Below are 16,906 nucleotides of genomic sequence, written 5' to 3' on the forward strand. Positions count from 1 at the left end.
TAAGGCGGGTTCTAAGCCATGGAGCTAGAGGGGAATGCGGGGTGCGGGGAAGTACTTGTAGACGCGGGGGATACCTAACGCGGGGGAAAGAGGGGGAAAGGTCTAGGCTCCTACACAATAGGGTTCCTACACAATAGGGGCTCCTTTTTTTGTTATCAAAATTTGACCATGTTTTTCTTTAAAAATGCATTGATAATAAAGGTTTGAATTTGACCATGACATATTTTTCTTTAAAAATGCATCGATAATAAAGGCTTGCATGTTAGAGAAAGATAGAGCGCGCGTGCTATGAGTGAAGAAAGGATGAAAGAATTAATAGAGTACGAGTTTCTTTTGTATGATACAGTTTTTTCAATTTTTATGGTTTTTCCTGGCGCGTCGAGGCAAAGGATGGGAAGTAAAAGACAATACACATGAAATAAGGCTAACAAAAAATGTTTTATTTACATCTTATTACACCGGTTTTCGTACTTATTAAAAACTAAAGCTAATAGTTCGCAATCAATGAGCTGATGTCCATTGAAGATGTCATTATCACATATAATATTCTCAGATGCGATGTTGGAGAATTGCGTATACTTGGTATCTACTGTATCGACGAGTCGAGCTAATCGTTCGAACGTTACATCGATACACCCGTTAAAATCAAACATACGGCGTAGCGTCGTTTCGGTCATCATAATGCGTACGGATGAAAAATCGAGACGTACGACCGTAGCATAGTTCAGCATGAAAACACTGACGGTTAGCGGTCCAACGCTTATAAAATTATCCTTGTATTCGTTTCGAAACAGCTTGTAAATATTTCCTCGCTGCTCGTAGAGGCTCTTCCACGTTTCGAGAGACAGCGACAGTTCGTGTCCGCGATGATCTCCAAGGGCGATCTCCACGTAACTCGGTGGGCCAACGTTGATTCCAATTTGTAGCCCGTATTCGTCAGATCGTAACGTCTGCTCAGTAAACGCACCGCACGATGCTCCGTATTGTGTACATACATAATGTTAAAAAACGTTTCTTTTGTGTATAGAACGTTGAAACTTACATGTTATATTCCTTCTTCACATCGTACGATGCACTGCTCTCTTTAGCGTACATTTTTTCAGTCGTTCGTACAAGAGGGTATCGTAAAACTGATTGCATCCGTGTAAATGGTAATACTTCTGGAATCGATGAGAGAAGACAGGTCCTCTCCCATCTTTCCAAGAATTTCGAACATGTTGCGACAATTTTTATCAAGTCTTTCTACGTATTTTCTTTGTCACGAATTTATACATACGTTTATACATACGTTTATACATACGTTTATACATACGTACATACGTTTATACATACGTTTATACATACGTTTATACATACGTTTATACATACGTTTATACATACGTACATACGTTTATACATACGTTTATACACGCATACATACGTTTATACATACGTTTATACATACGTTTATACATACGTTTATACATACGTACATACGTTTATACATACGTTTATACATACGTTTATACATACGTTTATACATACGTACATACGTTTATACATACGTTTATATATTCGTTTATACATACGTTTATACATACGTTTATACATACGTACATACGTTTATACATACGTTTATACACGCATACATACGTTTATACATATGTTTATACATATGTTTATACATACGTTTATACATACGTTTATACATACGTTTATGCACACATACGTACGTTTATACATACGTTTATACATACATACGTTTACATATACGTACATACGTTTATACATACGTTTATACATACATACGTTTATACGTTCGTTTATACATACATTTATACATTACAAAGGATACATTATAAAGGAAGGGAAAAGAAATATATAATAAATACGTTAACGTATTTTTATTTAAAAAATTCTTTTGCAACCACCAGTTATATATTTTCAATACAAACGCGCAATTCTTAACATGTTGTCCACATCGTATAATATTAGTAACATCTAGATTAGATAAAGATTCCATGTGTTCTGTCGTAAACTGCATCCAGGGTCTCAATGTACATGCGTTCTCGCTCATCATCCAGAAGCAAGTTCCGCAGAGACATTCGTTTCTCGCGTCCCTTGACATACACGACAGCATTAATAAATTTTAATTTCATCAATTAAGTAAAAAAAATCCTATATTCGATCAAAGCTGATCTTATTCCCTAAATATTTCGGTTTGAATTTATATACATAAGTACATAGACAATTCTATAAGCCACGCAATAAAGTCCTTTTCAATCTTGAAACGCAATCATGAATGGAACTACAGTGGTATTATAAAATTATGTATTACAATTTTGTGTTCATACATGTTCCCTTAAAAACGATATTCATTAGTTGTTGATCAAACGGATGTTCACTTATTTATAATCATTGGCGACAAGTATTGCTGAAGTCGGCACGCTTGGTTTCTACATATCCAACAGAGTAATCTTACCGCAAAACATGTTGAGATTCATCGATTTTCCGTAGAAAAAAATTTTTATATTACACTTATGCAAAATCGTATCTAACGTGGTCACAATTGCCGTACATCGACGTTTCACCGAGAAGAATTTATGCACTTTCATCTGTTAAACTTAAATTATTAACCGAAAAATGCTTTACTATTATATCGTGTACCCACTAACACATGTTGATAGTATTAGTGAACTACAATCAAAACATTTATGACAATTATCAAACAGATATTAAACCATCGTCGAACGTCTATCGAATCACTGTCAAAAACATCTTTCGAATTAATGTCAAACATCTATCGAACCGTTATCGAATGTCTATCGCACCACTTTTAATCCTAACTATACACAATGAGTTCCCAGAAACCTCAACTTCAATTTCTAAAGCGAGATCTTTTCGTATTTCTTTTCTTTTTCTTTGAACCAACAGTCGTCGAACGGTACCGCCTTCAACGAATAGAACCATATCAACGTCGACAAGATGTCCGAAATTGACCCGAGTATGATTAAACATCGCGTCACGCGTATGCACGTACGTACATACTACACATAGCGTACATTCTTCATTTTAAGGACTTACAAAATTAGTAGAAATATGACAGTGGTCTGTCAGACTGACGTAACCTTTGGTGTATTTTTTAACATTACAGTTCAAAGTTAAATAACTAACACACTAATATCAATGGAGCAATTTATTACAAACGTCTGGATTTTAATCGAGTCACTTTCAATGCAAATTTCCTTTCACAAAGATTTGTGAATTAATTTTGACGCTGCGGACCTTGTACAGATTTTCTTTATTATTAAGAATTTATATTTTTTCAGCCATATATTTTAGTATTTTTATTATTATTATTAAATCCTCACTTCTAACAAGCTATGCTTTAATAACGTTTATTATTTTCAAATCTGTGCAGTTCTGAATATTTTTGTTAAATCATACAGTGTAATCTTAAAATATATTAGATATCATATTAGATTTATTATTGTACATAAATGCTGCTTTATGTATATTTTATATTATTAATATTTTAACTGTTTTATACGATTTTAGACATTTGCTCATTGGGTAACTAAAAAAGATATTGAAAAATTGCAAAATGGTAGAGGATTCAGTTTTTTATAGAAATAACACTATATTATTAATAGGGCGTTATTTCAATTTTATAACCTGTATATGTACATATACACATATATAGGGTGTTCTGAAATTCGAATCAAAGTATTATATAGCAAGAAAGATCTCGAAAAATTAAGTTAAAAAGTTATTTGTAAATTTTTATTTTAAGCAGAAATTTTTGAAATATGAGGATTCAAATATAACGAGTTGCAGCCTATATTTAGATGATCACTTGAATTAGTGAGTGCGCTGAAATATACGCTTACCTACTCTGTAACACATATTACCGCATATGCATCCCATCTACGCGTGATACAGATTACTAAAGCCATCTATTGGAAAATAATGGATTTCTTTTTACTACACCTAATATTATGATATTATTTATTTATTATTTTAATGTAATAGATAAATAATATTGTATGTGCACGTAACCGTATAAAAATTAATTTAATGTACATACAGTTATACAGGGTGTCGCGAATCAGAATATGTAGGCTGCTGGAAAAGTTTCTGCAATCTAATACTTCCAGTGGCGCCAATGTTCTGCTACTATCACATCCGTAAAATTAGACGTTTTTAACTTATAATTCAGTTGACAGTTTGTACCCAAGTCAACTAGTTTTGTTTGCATAGTATTTTAAAAGAAGTTACTTTTGTGAGAAAATGGAAATTTCGCGTAAAAATTTTCGGGCAATGATTTTTTACAAATGTAATCTAACTCCGAAACAATGCATCCATCGACTTCATTTGGCTTTTGGGGATGAAGCACCATCCAAGGACTGTTTAAAATTGGTTTGCCGAATTCCAGCGTGAACCTTTCTTTGTAACGAATTCCGTGAAGGTCGTCCATCCACGTCTGTTGTTGCCACTAATGTTGATACTGTGCGTGAAATGATTGAGCGAGACCGGCATATAACATACCGCGAGATTCAGGCATCCTCAGGCATTGACATGAGCAATACATACGATTTTGCATGATCACTTGCATGAGCGTACGGAAACTTTGCAATCGTTGGATCCCACACAATTTGACCAAAGCTCAAAAACAGACTCATGTTAAATGGAGCAAAGAAATGCTCAAGAAATTCAATCGATCAAATTTGATCTACAATATCGTTAATGGGGAAACATGGATCTATGGATTCGTATGAGCCCGAAAGTAAACAACAATCCACTGTTGGGGTATTTCAAAATGAATCGAAACCAACCAAAGTTGTTTGTTCACGCAGTGCTGCCAAGCAAATGGTTGCTTGTTTCTTCAATTATACCGGACATGTGCCAATCGTGACTTTAGAGGATCGAAGGACTGTAAATACAGATTAGTATACAACAATTTGCCAGAAATCATAAATGAATTGCGTAGGACAAACCGAAATCATCACATCATCCTTCATCATGACAATGCCAGCTGTCACACACGCAGCACGTCAAACTATTGATTTTTTATCCAGTAAAAATGTCGCATTAATGACTTATTGTCCGTATTCACCTTATTTATCACCTATGATTTCTTTTTGTTCTCAAACATTAAAAAGAAGATGCGTGGTGAGCGATTTGAGTCGCCAGTGCCTGAAGCAGCTGTTGAAACATTTTGTACACTGATTTCTGAGGTTACAGTCTCAGAGTGGAAAAAATGCTTTGAAAATTGGTTCGAGCGAATGCAAAAATGTCGATCTTAAAGGCGAATACTTCTAAAAACAATACTACTAAAAACAATAAAGCCATTTACCGAATTTTACATGTTTTTTTCATATTGTTTGCAGAAACTTTGCCAGCAGCCTACGTACTACAGCAAGAAAGTTCTCGAAAGATTAAGTGAAAAAGTTACTTGTAATTATTTATTTTTAACAGTAATTTTTGTAATAATAAAGATTTAAATATGGTTAATTACAGACTATGCTTAGAGGGCTGCCTGCCGATGAGTTGCATATGCGGTAATATGTGTTACAGAGTAGGTAAGCGTATATTTCAGCGCACTCACTAATTCAAGTGATCATCTAAATATAGGCTGCAACTCGTTATATTTGAATCCTCATATTTCAAAAATTTCTGCTTAAAATAAAAATTTACAAATAACTTTTTAACTTAATTTTTCGAGATCTTTCTTGCTATATAATACTTTGATTCGAATTTCAGAACACCCTATATATGTGTATATGTACATATACAGGTTATAAAATTGAAATAACGCCCTATTAATAATATAGTGTTATTTCTATAAAAAACTGAATCCTCTACCATTTTGCAATTTTTCAATATCTTTTTTAGTTACCCAATGAGCAAATGTCTAAAATCGTATAAAACAGTTAAAATATTAATAATATAAAATATACATAAAGCAGCATTTATGTACAATAATAAATCTAATATGATATCTAATATATTTTAAGATTACACTGTATGATTTAACAAAAATATTCAGAACTGCACAGATTTGGAAATAATAAACGTTATTAAAGCATAGCTTGTTACTTCATGTCAGCTTGTTGTGACTTCCCATTTCAACGTTTTCAAGTATGTCTTGAACACTTTAGCAACATGGGTTCGAGCATTGTCATGCTGCAAAATTACTTTATCGTATCTCTCGTTGTATTGCGGCCGTTTGTCTTTCAATGCTTGGCTCAAACGCATCAATTGCGTTCGATACTGATCGTCTGTGATTGTTTCAGTCGGTTTTAACAGCTCATAATACACTACGCCGAGCTAATCCCACCAAATACAGAGCATGACCTTGGAGCCGTGAATATTCGATTTGGTCGACGTGGAAGCATGGCCGGGAACTCCCCATGATTTTCTGCACTTAGGGTTATCGTAATGAACCCATTTTCCGTCCTCAGTCACAATGCGATGCAGAAATCCCTTCCGTCTTTGCCTTTCAAGCAGCTGTTCACAAGCAAATAAACATCTCTCGGCTTCAACTCGTACGGCACCCAATTTCCTTACTTCTGAATCATTCTCATGACTTTGAGACGTTTTGAAATGGCTTGTTGACTCGTCACCCCCAATGATCGTGCCAATTCTTCTTGATTTTGACACGAGTCTTAATCAAATAATGCCTCCAATTCTGCATCTTCGAAAACGTTCTCTCTTCCACCGTTATGCCGGTCTTCGACGTCAAAATCACCGTTCTTGAAGCGTTGAAACCACTCACGACACGTTCTTTCACTAATAGCGGCCTCACTATAAGAATTTGAGAGCATTCGATGAGCCTCAGCCGCAGATTTCTTCATATTGAAGCAGAAAATTAATACCTCCCGCAAATGAGAATTTGACTCGTAAACTGACATTTTCAATGGAGAATAACTTTATGATGCAGACACAAATCGACTAATGTTTCTATGGGGTTATGTTGCCCAAGTTTATTGTATGACGTCTATGATCTATTTATTTCGACCACCACTTATCGCTAAAGCCATCTATAGGAAAACGGCGGAAGCAAAGTTGTACATCTGATATTTCACACGGAAAGATATTTCAAAATTGTCTTATACATTGATTTTATCCATTTATTCAGCAATATTTAGCAATTAATATTATATCTCGTTAACTATTGCAAAAATTGTAAAATAGTAGAAGGCTTTTCGACTTAGATTTTATTAGGAATAACACTGTATGTGAGTAACTAGGAGGTGTTATTTCAGTTACATCCTGTATACTGTATATAAATATTAATATTTAAAGCAGCATTTATGTACAATAATAAATCTAATATGATATCTAATATATTTTAAGATTACACTGTATGATTTAACAAAAATATTCAGAACTGCACAGATTTGAAAATAATAAACGTTATTAAAGCATAGCTTGTTAGAAGTGAGGATTTAATAATAATAATAAAAATACTAAAATATATGGCTGAAAAAATATAAATTCTTAATAATAAAGAAAATCTGTACAAGGTCCGCAGCGTCAAAATTAATTCACAAATCTTTGTGAAAGGAAATTTGCATTGAAAGTGACTCGATTAAAATCCAGACGTTTGTAATAAATTGCTCCATTGATATTAGTGTGTCAGTTATTTAACTTTGAACTGTAATGTTAAAAAATACACCAAAGGTTACGTCAGTCTGACAGACCACTGTCATATTTCTACTAATTTTGTAAGTCCTTAAAATGAAGAATGTACGCTATGTGTAGTATGTACGTACGTGCGTACGTTTTACATACGCGTGACGCGATGTTTAATCATACTCGGGTCAATTTCGGACATCTTGTCGACGTTGATATGGTTCTATTCGTTGAACACGATACATGGCGGTACCGTTCGACGACTGTTGGTTCAAAGAAAAAGAAAAGAAATACGAAAAGATCTCGTTTTAGAAATTGAAGTTGAGGTTTCTGGGAACTCAGTGTATATAGTTAGGATTAAAAGTGGTGCGTTAGACATTCGATAACGGTTCGATAGATGTTTGACATTAATTCGAAAGATGTTTTTGACAGTGATTCGATAGACGTTCGACGATGGTTTAATATCTGTTTGATAATTGTCATAAATGTTTTGATTGTAGTTCACTAATACTATCAACATGTGTTAGTGGGTACACGATATAATAGTAAAGCATTTTTCGGTTGATAATTTAAGTTTAACAGATGAAAGTGCATAAGTTCTTCTCGATGAAACGTCGATGTACGGCAGTTGTGACCACGTTAGATACGATTTTGCATAAGTGTAATATAAAAATTTTTTTCTACGGAAAATCGACGAATCTCAACATATTTTGCGGTAAGATTACTCTGTTGGATACGTAGAAACACAATTTTGCAGTTTCGCATAAATCAAGCGTGCCGACTTCAGCAATACTTGTCGCCAATGAGTATAAATAAGTGAACATCCATTTGATCAACAACTAATGAATCGTGATCAACAACTAATGAATATCGTTTTTAAGGGAACATGTATGAACACAAAATTGTAATACATAATTTTATAATATCACTGTAGTTCCATCCATGATTGCGTTCAAGATTGAAAAGGACTTTATTGCGTGACTTATAGAATTGTCTATGTATATAAATTCAAACAGAAATATTTAGGGAATAAGATCAGCTTTGATCGAATATAGGATTTTTTTTACTTAATTGATGAAATTAAAATTTATTGATGCTGTCGTATATGTCAAGGGACGCGAGAAACGAACGTGGCTGCGGAACTTGCTTCTGGTTGTTGAGCGAGAACGCATGTACATTGAGACCCTGGATGCAGTTTACGACAGAACACATGGAATCTTTATCTAATCTAGATGTTACTAATATTATACGATGTGGACAACATGTTAAGAATTGCGCGTTACAAAATGTATTGAAAATATATAACTGGTTGCAAAAGAATTTTTTAAATAAAAATACGTTAACGTATTTATTATGTATTTCTTTTCCGTTCCTTTGTAATGTATAAACGAATGTATAAACGTATGTATAAACGTATGTACGTATGTATAAACGTATGTATAAACGTATGTATAAACGTATGTACGTATGTATAAACGTATGTATAAACGTATGTACGTATGTATAAACGTATGTATAAACGTATGTATAAACGTATGTATAAACGTATGTATTAGGTGTTGGAATTAATTCGTAGCGTTTTTAATGAAAGAATGTTATTTATTTCACATGAGCATTAAAAAATACATTAATGAAAGTACTTCCCATCACTTGTAAAACGCTACGAATTAATTCCAACACCTAATATAAACGTATGTACGTATGTATAAACGTATGTATAAACGTATGTATAAACGTATGTATAAATTCGTGACAAAGAAAATACGTAGAAAGACTTGATAAAACGTGTCGCAAAATGTTCGAAATTCTTGAAAAGAGGAGGGAGGACCTGTCTTCTCTCATCGATTCCAGAAGTATTACCATTTACACGGATGCAATCAGTTTTACGATACCCTCTTGTACGAACGACTGAAAAAATGTACGCTAAAGAGAACAGTGCATCGTACGAAAAAGGAATATAACATGTAAGTTTCAACGTTCTATACACAAAAGAAACGTTTTTTAACATTATGTATGTACACAATACGGAGCATCGTGCGGTGCGTTTACTGAGCAGACGTTACGATCTGACGAATATGGGCTACAAATTTTTGGACACGAACTGTCGCTGTCTCTCGAAACGTGGAAGAGCCTCTACGAGCAGCGAGGAAATATTTACAAGCTGTTTCGAAACGAATACAAGGATAATTTTATAAGCGTTGGACCGCTAACCGTCAGTGTTTTCATGCTGAACTATGCTACGGTCGTACGTCTCGATTCTTCATCCGTACGCATTATGATGACCGAAACGACGCTACGCCGTATGTTTAACTTTAACGGATGTAACGTTCGAACGATTAGCTCGACTCGTCGATACGGTAGATACCAAGTATACGCGATTCTCCAACATCGCATCTGAGAATATTATATGTGATAGCGACATCTTCAATGGACATCAGCTCATTGATTGCGAACTATTAGCTTTAGTTTTTAATAAGTACGAAAACCGGTGTAATAAGATGTAAATAAAACATTTTTTGTTAGCCTTATTTCATGTGTATTGTCTTTTACTTCCCATCCTTTGCCTCGACGTGCCAGGAAAAACCATAAAAGTTGAAAAAACTGTATCATACAAAAGAAACTCGTACTCTATTAATTCTTCCATCCTTTCTTCACTGATAGCACGCGCGCTCTATCTTTCTCTAATATGCAAGCCTTTATTATAAGCGATTCTCCAACATCGCATCTGAGAACATTATATGTGATAGCGACATCTTCAATGGACATCAGCTCATCGATTGCAAACTATTAGCTTTAGTTTTTAATAAGTACGAAAACCGATGTAATAAGATGTAAATAAAACATTTTTGTTCGCCTTATTTCATGTGTATTGTCTTTTACTTCCCATCCTTTGCCTCGACGCGCCAGGAAAAACCATAAAAATTGAAAAAACTGTATCATACAAAAGAAACTCGTACTCTATTAATTCTTCCATCCTTTCTTCACTCATAGCACGCGCGCTCTATCTTTCTCTAACACGCAAGCCTTTATTATCGATGCATTTTTAAAGAAAAATATGTCATGGTCAAATTCAAACCTTTATTATCGATGCATTTTTAAAGAAAAACATAGTCAAATTTTGATAACAAAAAAAGGAGCCCCTATTGTGTAGGAACCCTGTTGTGTAGGAGCCTAGACCTTTCCCTCTCTTTCCCTCGCGTTAGGTATCCCCCGCGTCCACAAGTACTTCCCCGCACCCCGCATTCCCCTCTAGCCCCATGGCTTAGAACCCGCCTTATATACCTACTCCATGGGAATGATTCAGAAGCAAGGAAATTGGGTGCCGTTCGAGTTGAAGCCGAGAGATGTTGAACGGCGTTTGTTTGCTTGTGAACAGCTGCTTGAAAGGCAAAGACGGAAGGGCTTTCTGCATCGCATTGTGACTGGGGACGAAAAATGGATTCATTACGATAATCCCAAGCGCAGAAAATCATGGGGAGTTCCCAGTCATGCTTTCATGTCGACGGTCAAACCGAATATTCACGGCTCCAAGATCATGCTCTGTATTTGGTGGGACCAACTCGGTGTAGTATGTTATGAGTTGTTAAAACCGACTGAAACAATCACAGGCGATCAATATCGAACGCAATTGATGCGTTTGAGCCGAGCATTGAAAGACAAACGGCCGCAATACAACGAGAGACACGATAAAATGATTTTGCATGCTCGACCCCATGTTGCGAAAGTGGTCAAGACATACTTGGAAATGTTGAAATGGGAAGTCCTACCCCACCCGCCGTATTCTCCAGACGTTGCTCCCTCTGACTATCACTTGTTTCGATCAATGGCACACGACCTGGCTGACCAGCACTTCCGGTCTTATGAAGAAGTAAAAAATTGGATCGATTCGTGGATCGCCTCAAAAGATGACTAGTTTTTTCGACGCGGGATTCGTATGCTGCCCGAAAAATGGGAGAAAGTAGTGGCCAGCGATGGACAATACTTTGAATCATAAATGTATAACCAGTTTTTTACAATAAAGCCTCGAATTTCGGAGAAAAACGGTATAAGCAAAATTATACGCCTTATATATTTCTTATTTCAACATGTACTTCCAATCTTCTCTAATTTTTTTTGTTTATAATCTCTCTGATCATAATTAAATTATGACATCGTATGCATCCACATTACCGTCAACTTGATGGTATTATACATAACTTAATTTTATAATTTGACATTAGCCGCTCTTGTCATAGACCGAAGAATTGGTTTACAATACGAGTTTTATAATATGGACTTCAACGTATATCATGATTACTTACTAACACCGTAGCGGAGTATTATGTGATATTTGTGGCGTTTGTATGTAAGATGAGATTTTTCAACAATTCTATTATATTAAACTTATTATATTATATTAACTTATAATATTACTTAATTTTTAATAATTTATAATAAACTTAATTTTTTTGAGTTTTATGGTGCTACGGAGGGCTAAATTAAGTCTGAAAATGTGCTGTATATATGTATACCTATCTCATAAGAAATGGAATAATAGAATAAATTAATTAGTTACCTTCTATGCTCGTTTAAATCTGTCGACCTTGTGTTTTAATAATAAATTGTTTAATGAAAAAGATTTACAATGATTTACCATTATTGCTTGCAAGAGAAGATCTTAAGTGAATTAGTCTATTCATTGGTAATTCACTTAAACTGCGAATCTCATTCAGATATAAAGATGATTGATCTCCAGATGCCATTTTCAAAATGTAATATATATGAAGTATTAATAAACCGCAATACATAGCTGAATATTCAAAAATGTGTGGTTATTAAGATATAAATATTAAAATATAATTTGCACTCATTTTGTCTCTTTCTCTTTCTCTCTCACTTTTTCATCCCCCCTCCCTTTCTCTCTCTCTCTCTCTCTCTCTCTCTCTCTCTCTCTCTCTCTCTCTCCTTAATTTTTTTAACATGTTATAATATTTATACTTAGTTCCAATAGTAAAAAAATACACACTAATTTTAACTTGAACAGCAAATTAAACAATTTTATAATAAATACTTTTCATACCTTCAAATACGATGATGACAGCTATGTAAATTTGGAATGTCCTAGTGCTTTAGTCACTACTTTTTACTGGCTTCTAATAGGAACGCGACTAAATCGTACTGTGAAACGTACGGATGCCGTTTTCTTGCGCTTGGCTGACGAAGCAAGAAGAGTGACAATCACATAGGCGATCCAATGGGATCTTGTCGCGGAAACGCAACGGAATAAAAGTATAATTAACACAAAACCCGTTATAATCTGTTTTACAAAGATTCTTGTGATAGTAGTCTCATTGTCAGTATTCTTGAACAGTTTGATTCGACAAAATGTCCAGCGTTTCGTGTTTTCTCTTTTGCATTCTTTGGATAACTATATTTGACAAAGTGCAACTTACAAATACCGAAGGTGAGTTTATTTTTCTTCCGAAAAATTAATTTTTTGTTGTAAATCTCAGCTTTAGTATTCGTGTGTGTGTGTATGTGTGTGTGTGTGCGCGCGCGTGTGTCGTGTGTGATAAATTACAAAATAAATTACTATAAAAAGAATTGTATACTTTTAATTTCACAATCAGATGTTCTGGATAAAATAAAGGCAGGATTACAGCATGCAAGTAACTATCTAGAGACGGCTAAAGACATTGCCAACTTGGTGTCTAAGAGTTTAGATCGCAAGGAAAAACGCGAGGAAAATGGAAATGATGAAAAACAACCGTTTGGTCCTTCAAATTTTGTTTCTGCATTCTTTCGACTTATTGGATTTGATTCGCAAAAAATCGCAGCAATCGCAGTCAACAGTGTTGTATTTCTTGCACAAATGGTAAATATATATATGATAAGAAATAAATTATTATATAGCAGTGCGTGCGTGCGTGCGTGCGTGCGTGTGTGATATTTTTTTTATATTCATAAAATTTAAGATGTTTCGATTATTTATTTTGACAGATAAGCACGCTTTTTGGACTGAAATCGTCGCAAAGTAACATCTCCAGAAGCATGGACAACGAAGAATGGGATCCGTTAAAATTTACTTTAGAAAATAAAAATAAGAATGTAAGTTGTTATAAATATGAAATATATGTATTAAGAATGTAATTTAGTTTTGAGGGTTTTTTTTTGTCAAAAAGTAATTTATTTAAGAAACAATTTAATATATCACATAAACGTTTACTAATTTTGTAACGATTTCAACATCTAATTCTCTGGCAAGTTCTGAAGTGGATTGTCGTCCAATAATGCTTGCAAATTTGCCTTTTTTGTAGCCTTTGTCATTAATATTGAAATCATCATTTTTAAATCGACAGAAATAATATTCATATGTCTTAATTGACGGAACAACATCATAAGTGTTTCTATCAGAATTCTATGACTTTGAGCTACCGTTTTCTTCTGATTAACAAAAGCAACACATGTCGAAAAAGCTTTTTAGAAAACTGCATCTTTAAAATAAACATGATGTTTACTATTACGACTAAACATGGAGTAATAATATTAAAGCATTAAGAAATAAGCTGTGATTGGAATGTCTTCGACAGCACTGACATTAATAGCGTTTTCTCTTGGGATACATTGGGTGTAACCTCGCACTACACCAGTTGCGTGTAAGTGCTGCATCAGTGCTGCACTACACAAATGTATTATACATACATCATGGTGTATACTACTTCATGCTATCGTGTTTAATTCTGCTGCCGGTTGACTTCCATTTTCAAATTTTTAATATCACACTGGCTCTACACCGTCTCTTTGAGATCGTGTAACAAAACCCCACTGCATAAAATTTACATTATACTATATAGTCACGGAAACGCGTTACACTGAATGAGTTCGTCTATCACCAGCCAAGGAAACACGCTACACTGTCTGAGTGTTGCACTAGTGGGCGATAGTGCAATTAAGAGAAAACGCTATAAGTGTCATTTCTTATAATATATGTATTATAATATATGTATTATTACACACGAATAACTAGTGCTGGCTCATATTGGCATTTCCTTATTATCATATTATTAGTGTCCGCTCTTGCACGCGCGTAAAACTCTCAAAATTAAATCACACTCCTAATAAAAGAGAGAGATTTCAATTTTGATTTAAATAATAAATGAAAAAGTTATGTAAGATTAATATTAATTAAAAATATTCACCAAAGAACTGGAAAGAATACGGACAGTAGAAGTCAAGCGCAGAAGACGTCATGCAAATAATATATTTATGAAGTGTGAAACTTCTTTATTCACTAAAACGCGCTTACATGTTTCGGCTCACTTTTGAGCCCTCCTCAGAGACAACACAACTAACATAAATAAATTGTAAATAAAAATTATCCTGTCATGGTGAGCTCCCCTACCTCGAGAATTTAAATGCCAGAATTAAACTCAAAAAGAGTGAAAGAAAAAGAAAAAAGAAAAATGAATGAAAATAAGGAAATGATGGAAATATCGGAACAGAGAATATGAAAATTTATCAAAAAACTTTAAGATTATAGGATTAGCGCGTCTTTATTTTCGGGATAATTAATTGTAATCTTAAAGTTTTTTATTATTTGCGCGACGTCTTCTGCGCTTGACTATTACTACCCGTATCTTTTCCAATTCTTTGATTTATAAGGAATCTTGGTTAGTTTGATTCGTTATACGGAAAAATATTAATATTCGAACTTTTTTATTTCAATTACATATACGCGCAATTGAAATACATTTACAATTAAAATATATCCATAAAGCACAAACTTTTTAAATTATGTTTATAGGTACGAAATTTAGTTGAGCAAGCAAAGAATCCGAATTTACCAAATCAGTTGATAGCGAGAATGACTGGCTCTGATTCTGCTTGCATTCGATTATTACTATGCAAATCATCTCCGATCATAAAAGCAGTGCAAACATCTCTTAATAATAAATTGCAGAATTATATGCATCGAATGATTGCGTGGTTCCCATCTAGAAAGGATTTTGAAGCAAACAGCGACGAATGTGAAGAAAATCATATCGATTGTCATTTATTTTCGTCGTCATAATTATAATTAATCTTTAACTTATGAAAACAATAAAATATATGAATTTAAAACCATTTTTTCTTTCTCTCTTTTATTATTAATATGGATTAATATATTATAATTTCTCTACTGAGTGTTATGTGTAATTATATAATTAATCTGTATTAATAGATTACTGACATACGCACAATGTTGATTATATCAATTTTAATAAACTTAACTTTATATAACAATAACAACCGAAATATAAAAATTGAATAAAATAGTATGTATACATATATAAATATAATTGTATACTTTATAAAGATTGTCTACTATGTATTGCTCGTATTTTTTTCGTGTATTAATATTAAAAATTCTCATTAAGTTACTATTAATGTCTATTTTTATTAATGTATAACATAACAGTAAATTGTAAAAGTTCTTTATGTTTTACTCCATATGATATCTTGCATTTGAAATATACACATACATTTCTTATACACATATTCATAATTTATTATAATTTATTCATCTCATAATTTATCTCAAATTCGAAAAACGTTTTTAGCGACTTAAAATATTATTTTTCTAAGAGAGAGGGAGTTGTATTTATAATTAATTATAAATACATACAATTTAAATAAGATAATATTCTAGTTATATCTATATTATAGTTTTATAGTTTCAAGTTTTATAATTTCAAGTTAATATAGAAATTATATAAAGTATAATTATTTAATCTACTAGACATTAAACTTACATTCCGAAGTATGCTTGAAGTAAATTGTTAATTAATTTACCTCATATATCTAATGAGATCACGATATTGTAACACAATTTATAAACGCTATATGTTTACATGTTATAGCCTTTCTCTAAAAATTGATTATAGTCAATATATTAGAATGGTCGTCATTGAAAATTTAATCGACCAAGAACATTTGGCATATATTCAACTTATTCAATATATAATTTACACGTCCTATAGATACAATACCTATAGATACAATATCTGTTATTTACTAATCAAGAGAAAGTTTTGGCATTTGGCTGATTAAGTAGAGATATTTTGATAAGATTATGCGCGATCTTGCTAAAAATATTTTGCGAAGAATAACAATGCTTAGAAAATTTCTTTTTTTGCACTCTATGTAACATAAACATTAAAAATTTGATTTAATTTAGAAATAATTTAGAAATAACAAACTATAAAAATTTGTAAAGTGTTCTATAAAGTATTACAAAAATATTATTGAAATATTATTTACGTATTTACGT

General features: G+C 33.1%; 2 protein-coding genes across 4 annotated transcripts in view; one reads left to right on the forward strand and one right to left on the reverse strand.

Annotated features, from left to right (window-relative positions):
- LOC105148097 (uncharacterized) overlaps positions 1-15,487 on the reverse strand; it is a 36,521-nt gene extending 21,034 nt beyond the window's left edge. Inside the window, exons 1-3 of one of the 3 annotated variants that reach the window (XM_087414287.1) lie at positions 14,299-15,487; positions 12,677-12,810; positions 12,251-12,406 (exon numbers count right to left, since the gene is read on the reverse strand). In XM_087414287.1, coding sequence (XP_087270413.1) covers positions 12,251-12,404 — 154 coding nt within the window. In that variant the 5' untranslated portion in view covers positions 12,405-12,406; positions 12,677-12,810; positions 14,299-15,487. Of the gene's footprint in view, positions 1-12,250; positions 12,407-12,676; positions 12,909-14,298 lie in introns of those variants that run through there. The other 2 variants (XM_087414286.1, XM_087414285.1) reach the window with 2 other exon arrangements.
- LOC105149322 (uncharacterized) lies at positions 12,919-16,670 on the forward strand. The gene is made up of 4 exons (XM_011061649.2): positions 12,919-13,060; positions 13,227-13,471; positions 13,597-13,704; positions 15,401-16,670. Exons 1-4 carry the CDS (start codon positions 12,982-12,984, stop codon positions 15,665-15,667), a joined length of 699 nt encoding a protein of 232 aa, XP_011059951.2. The 5' UTR covers positions 12,919-12,981; the 3' UTR covers positions 15,668-16,670.
- The last annotated feature ends 236 nt before the right edge of the window (positions 16,671-16,906 follow it).

This window comes from Acromyrmex echinatior, chromosome 16 (assembly GCF_024713525.1).
Source record: "Acromyrmex echinatior isolate Ae372 chromosome 16, ASM2471352v2, whole genome shotgun sequence".
Lineage (NCBI taxonomy): Eukaryota > Metazoa > Arthropoda > Insecta > Hymenoptera > Formicidae > Acromyrmex > Acromyrmex echinatior.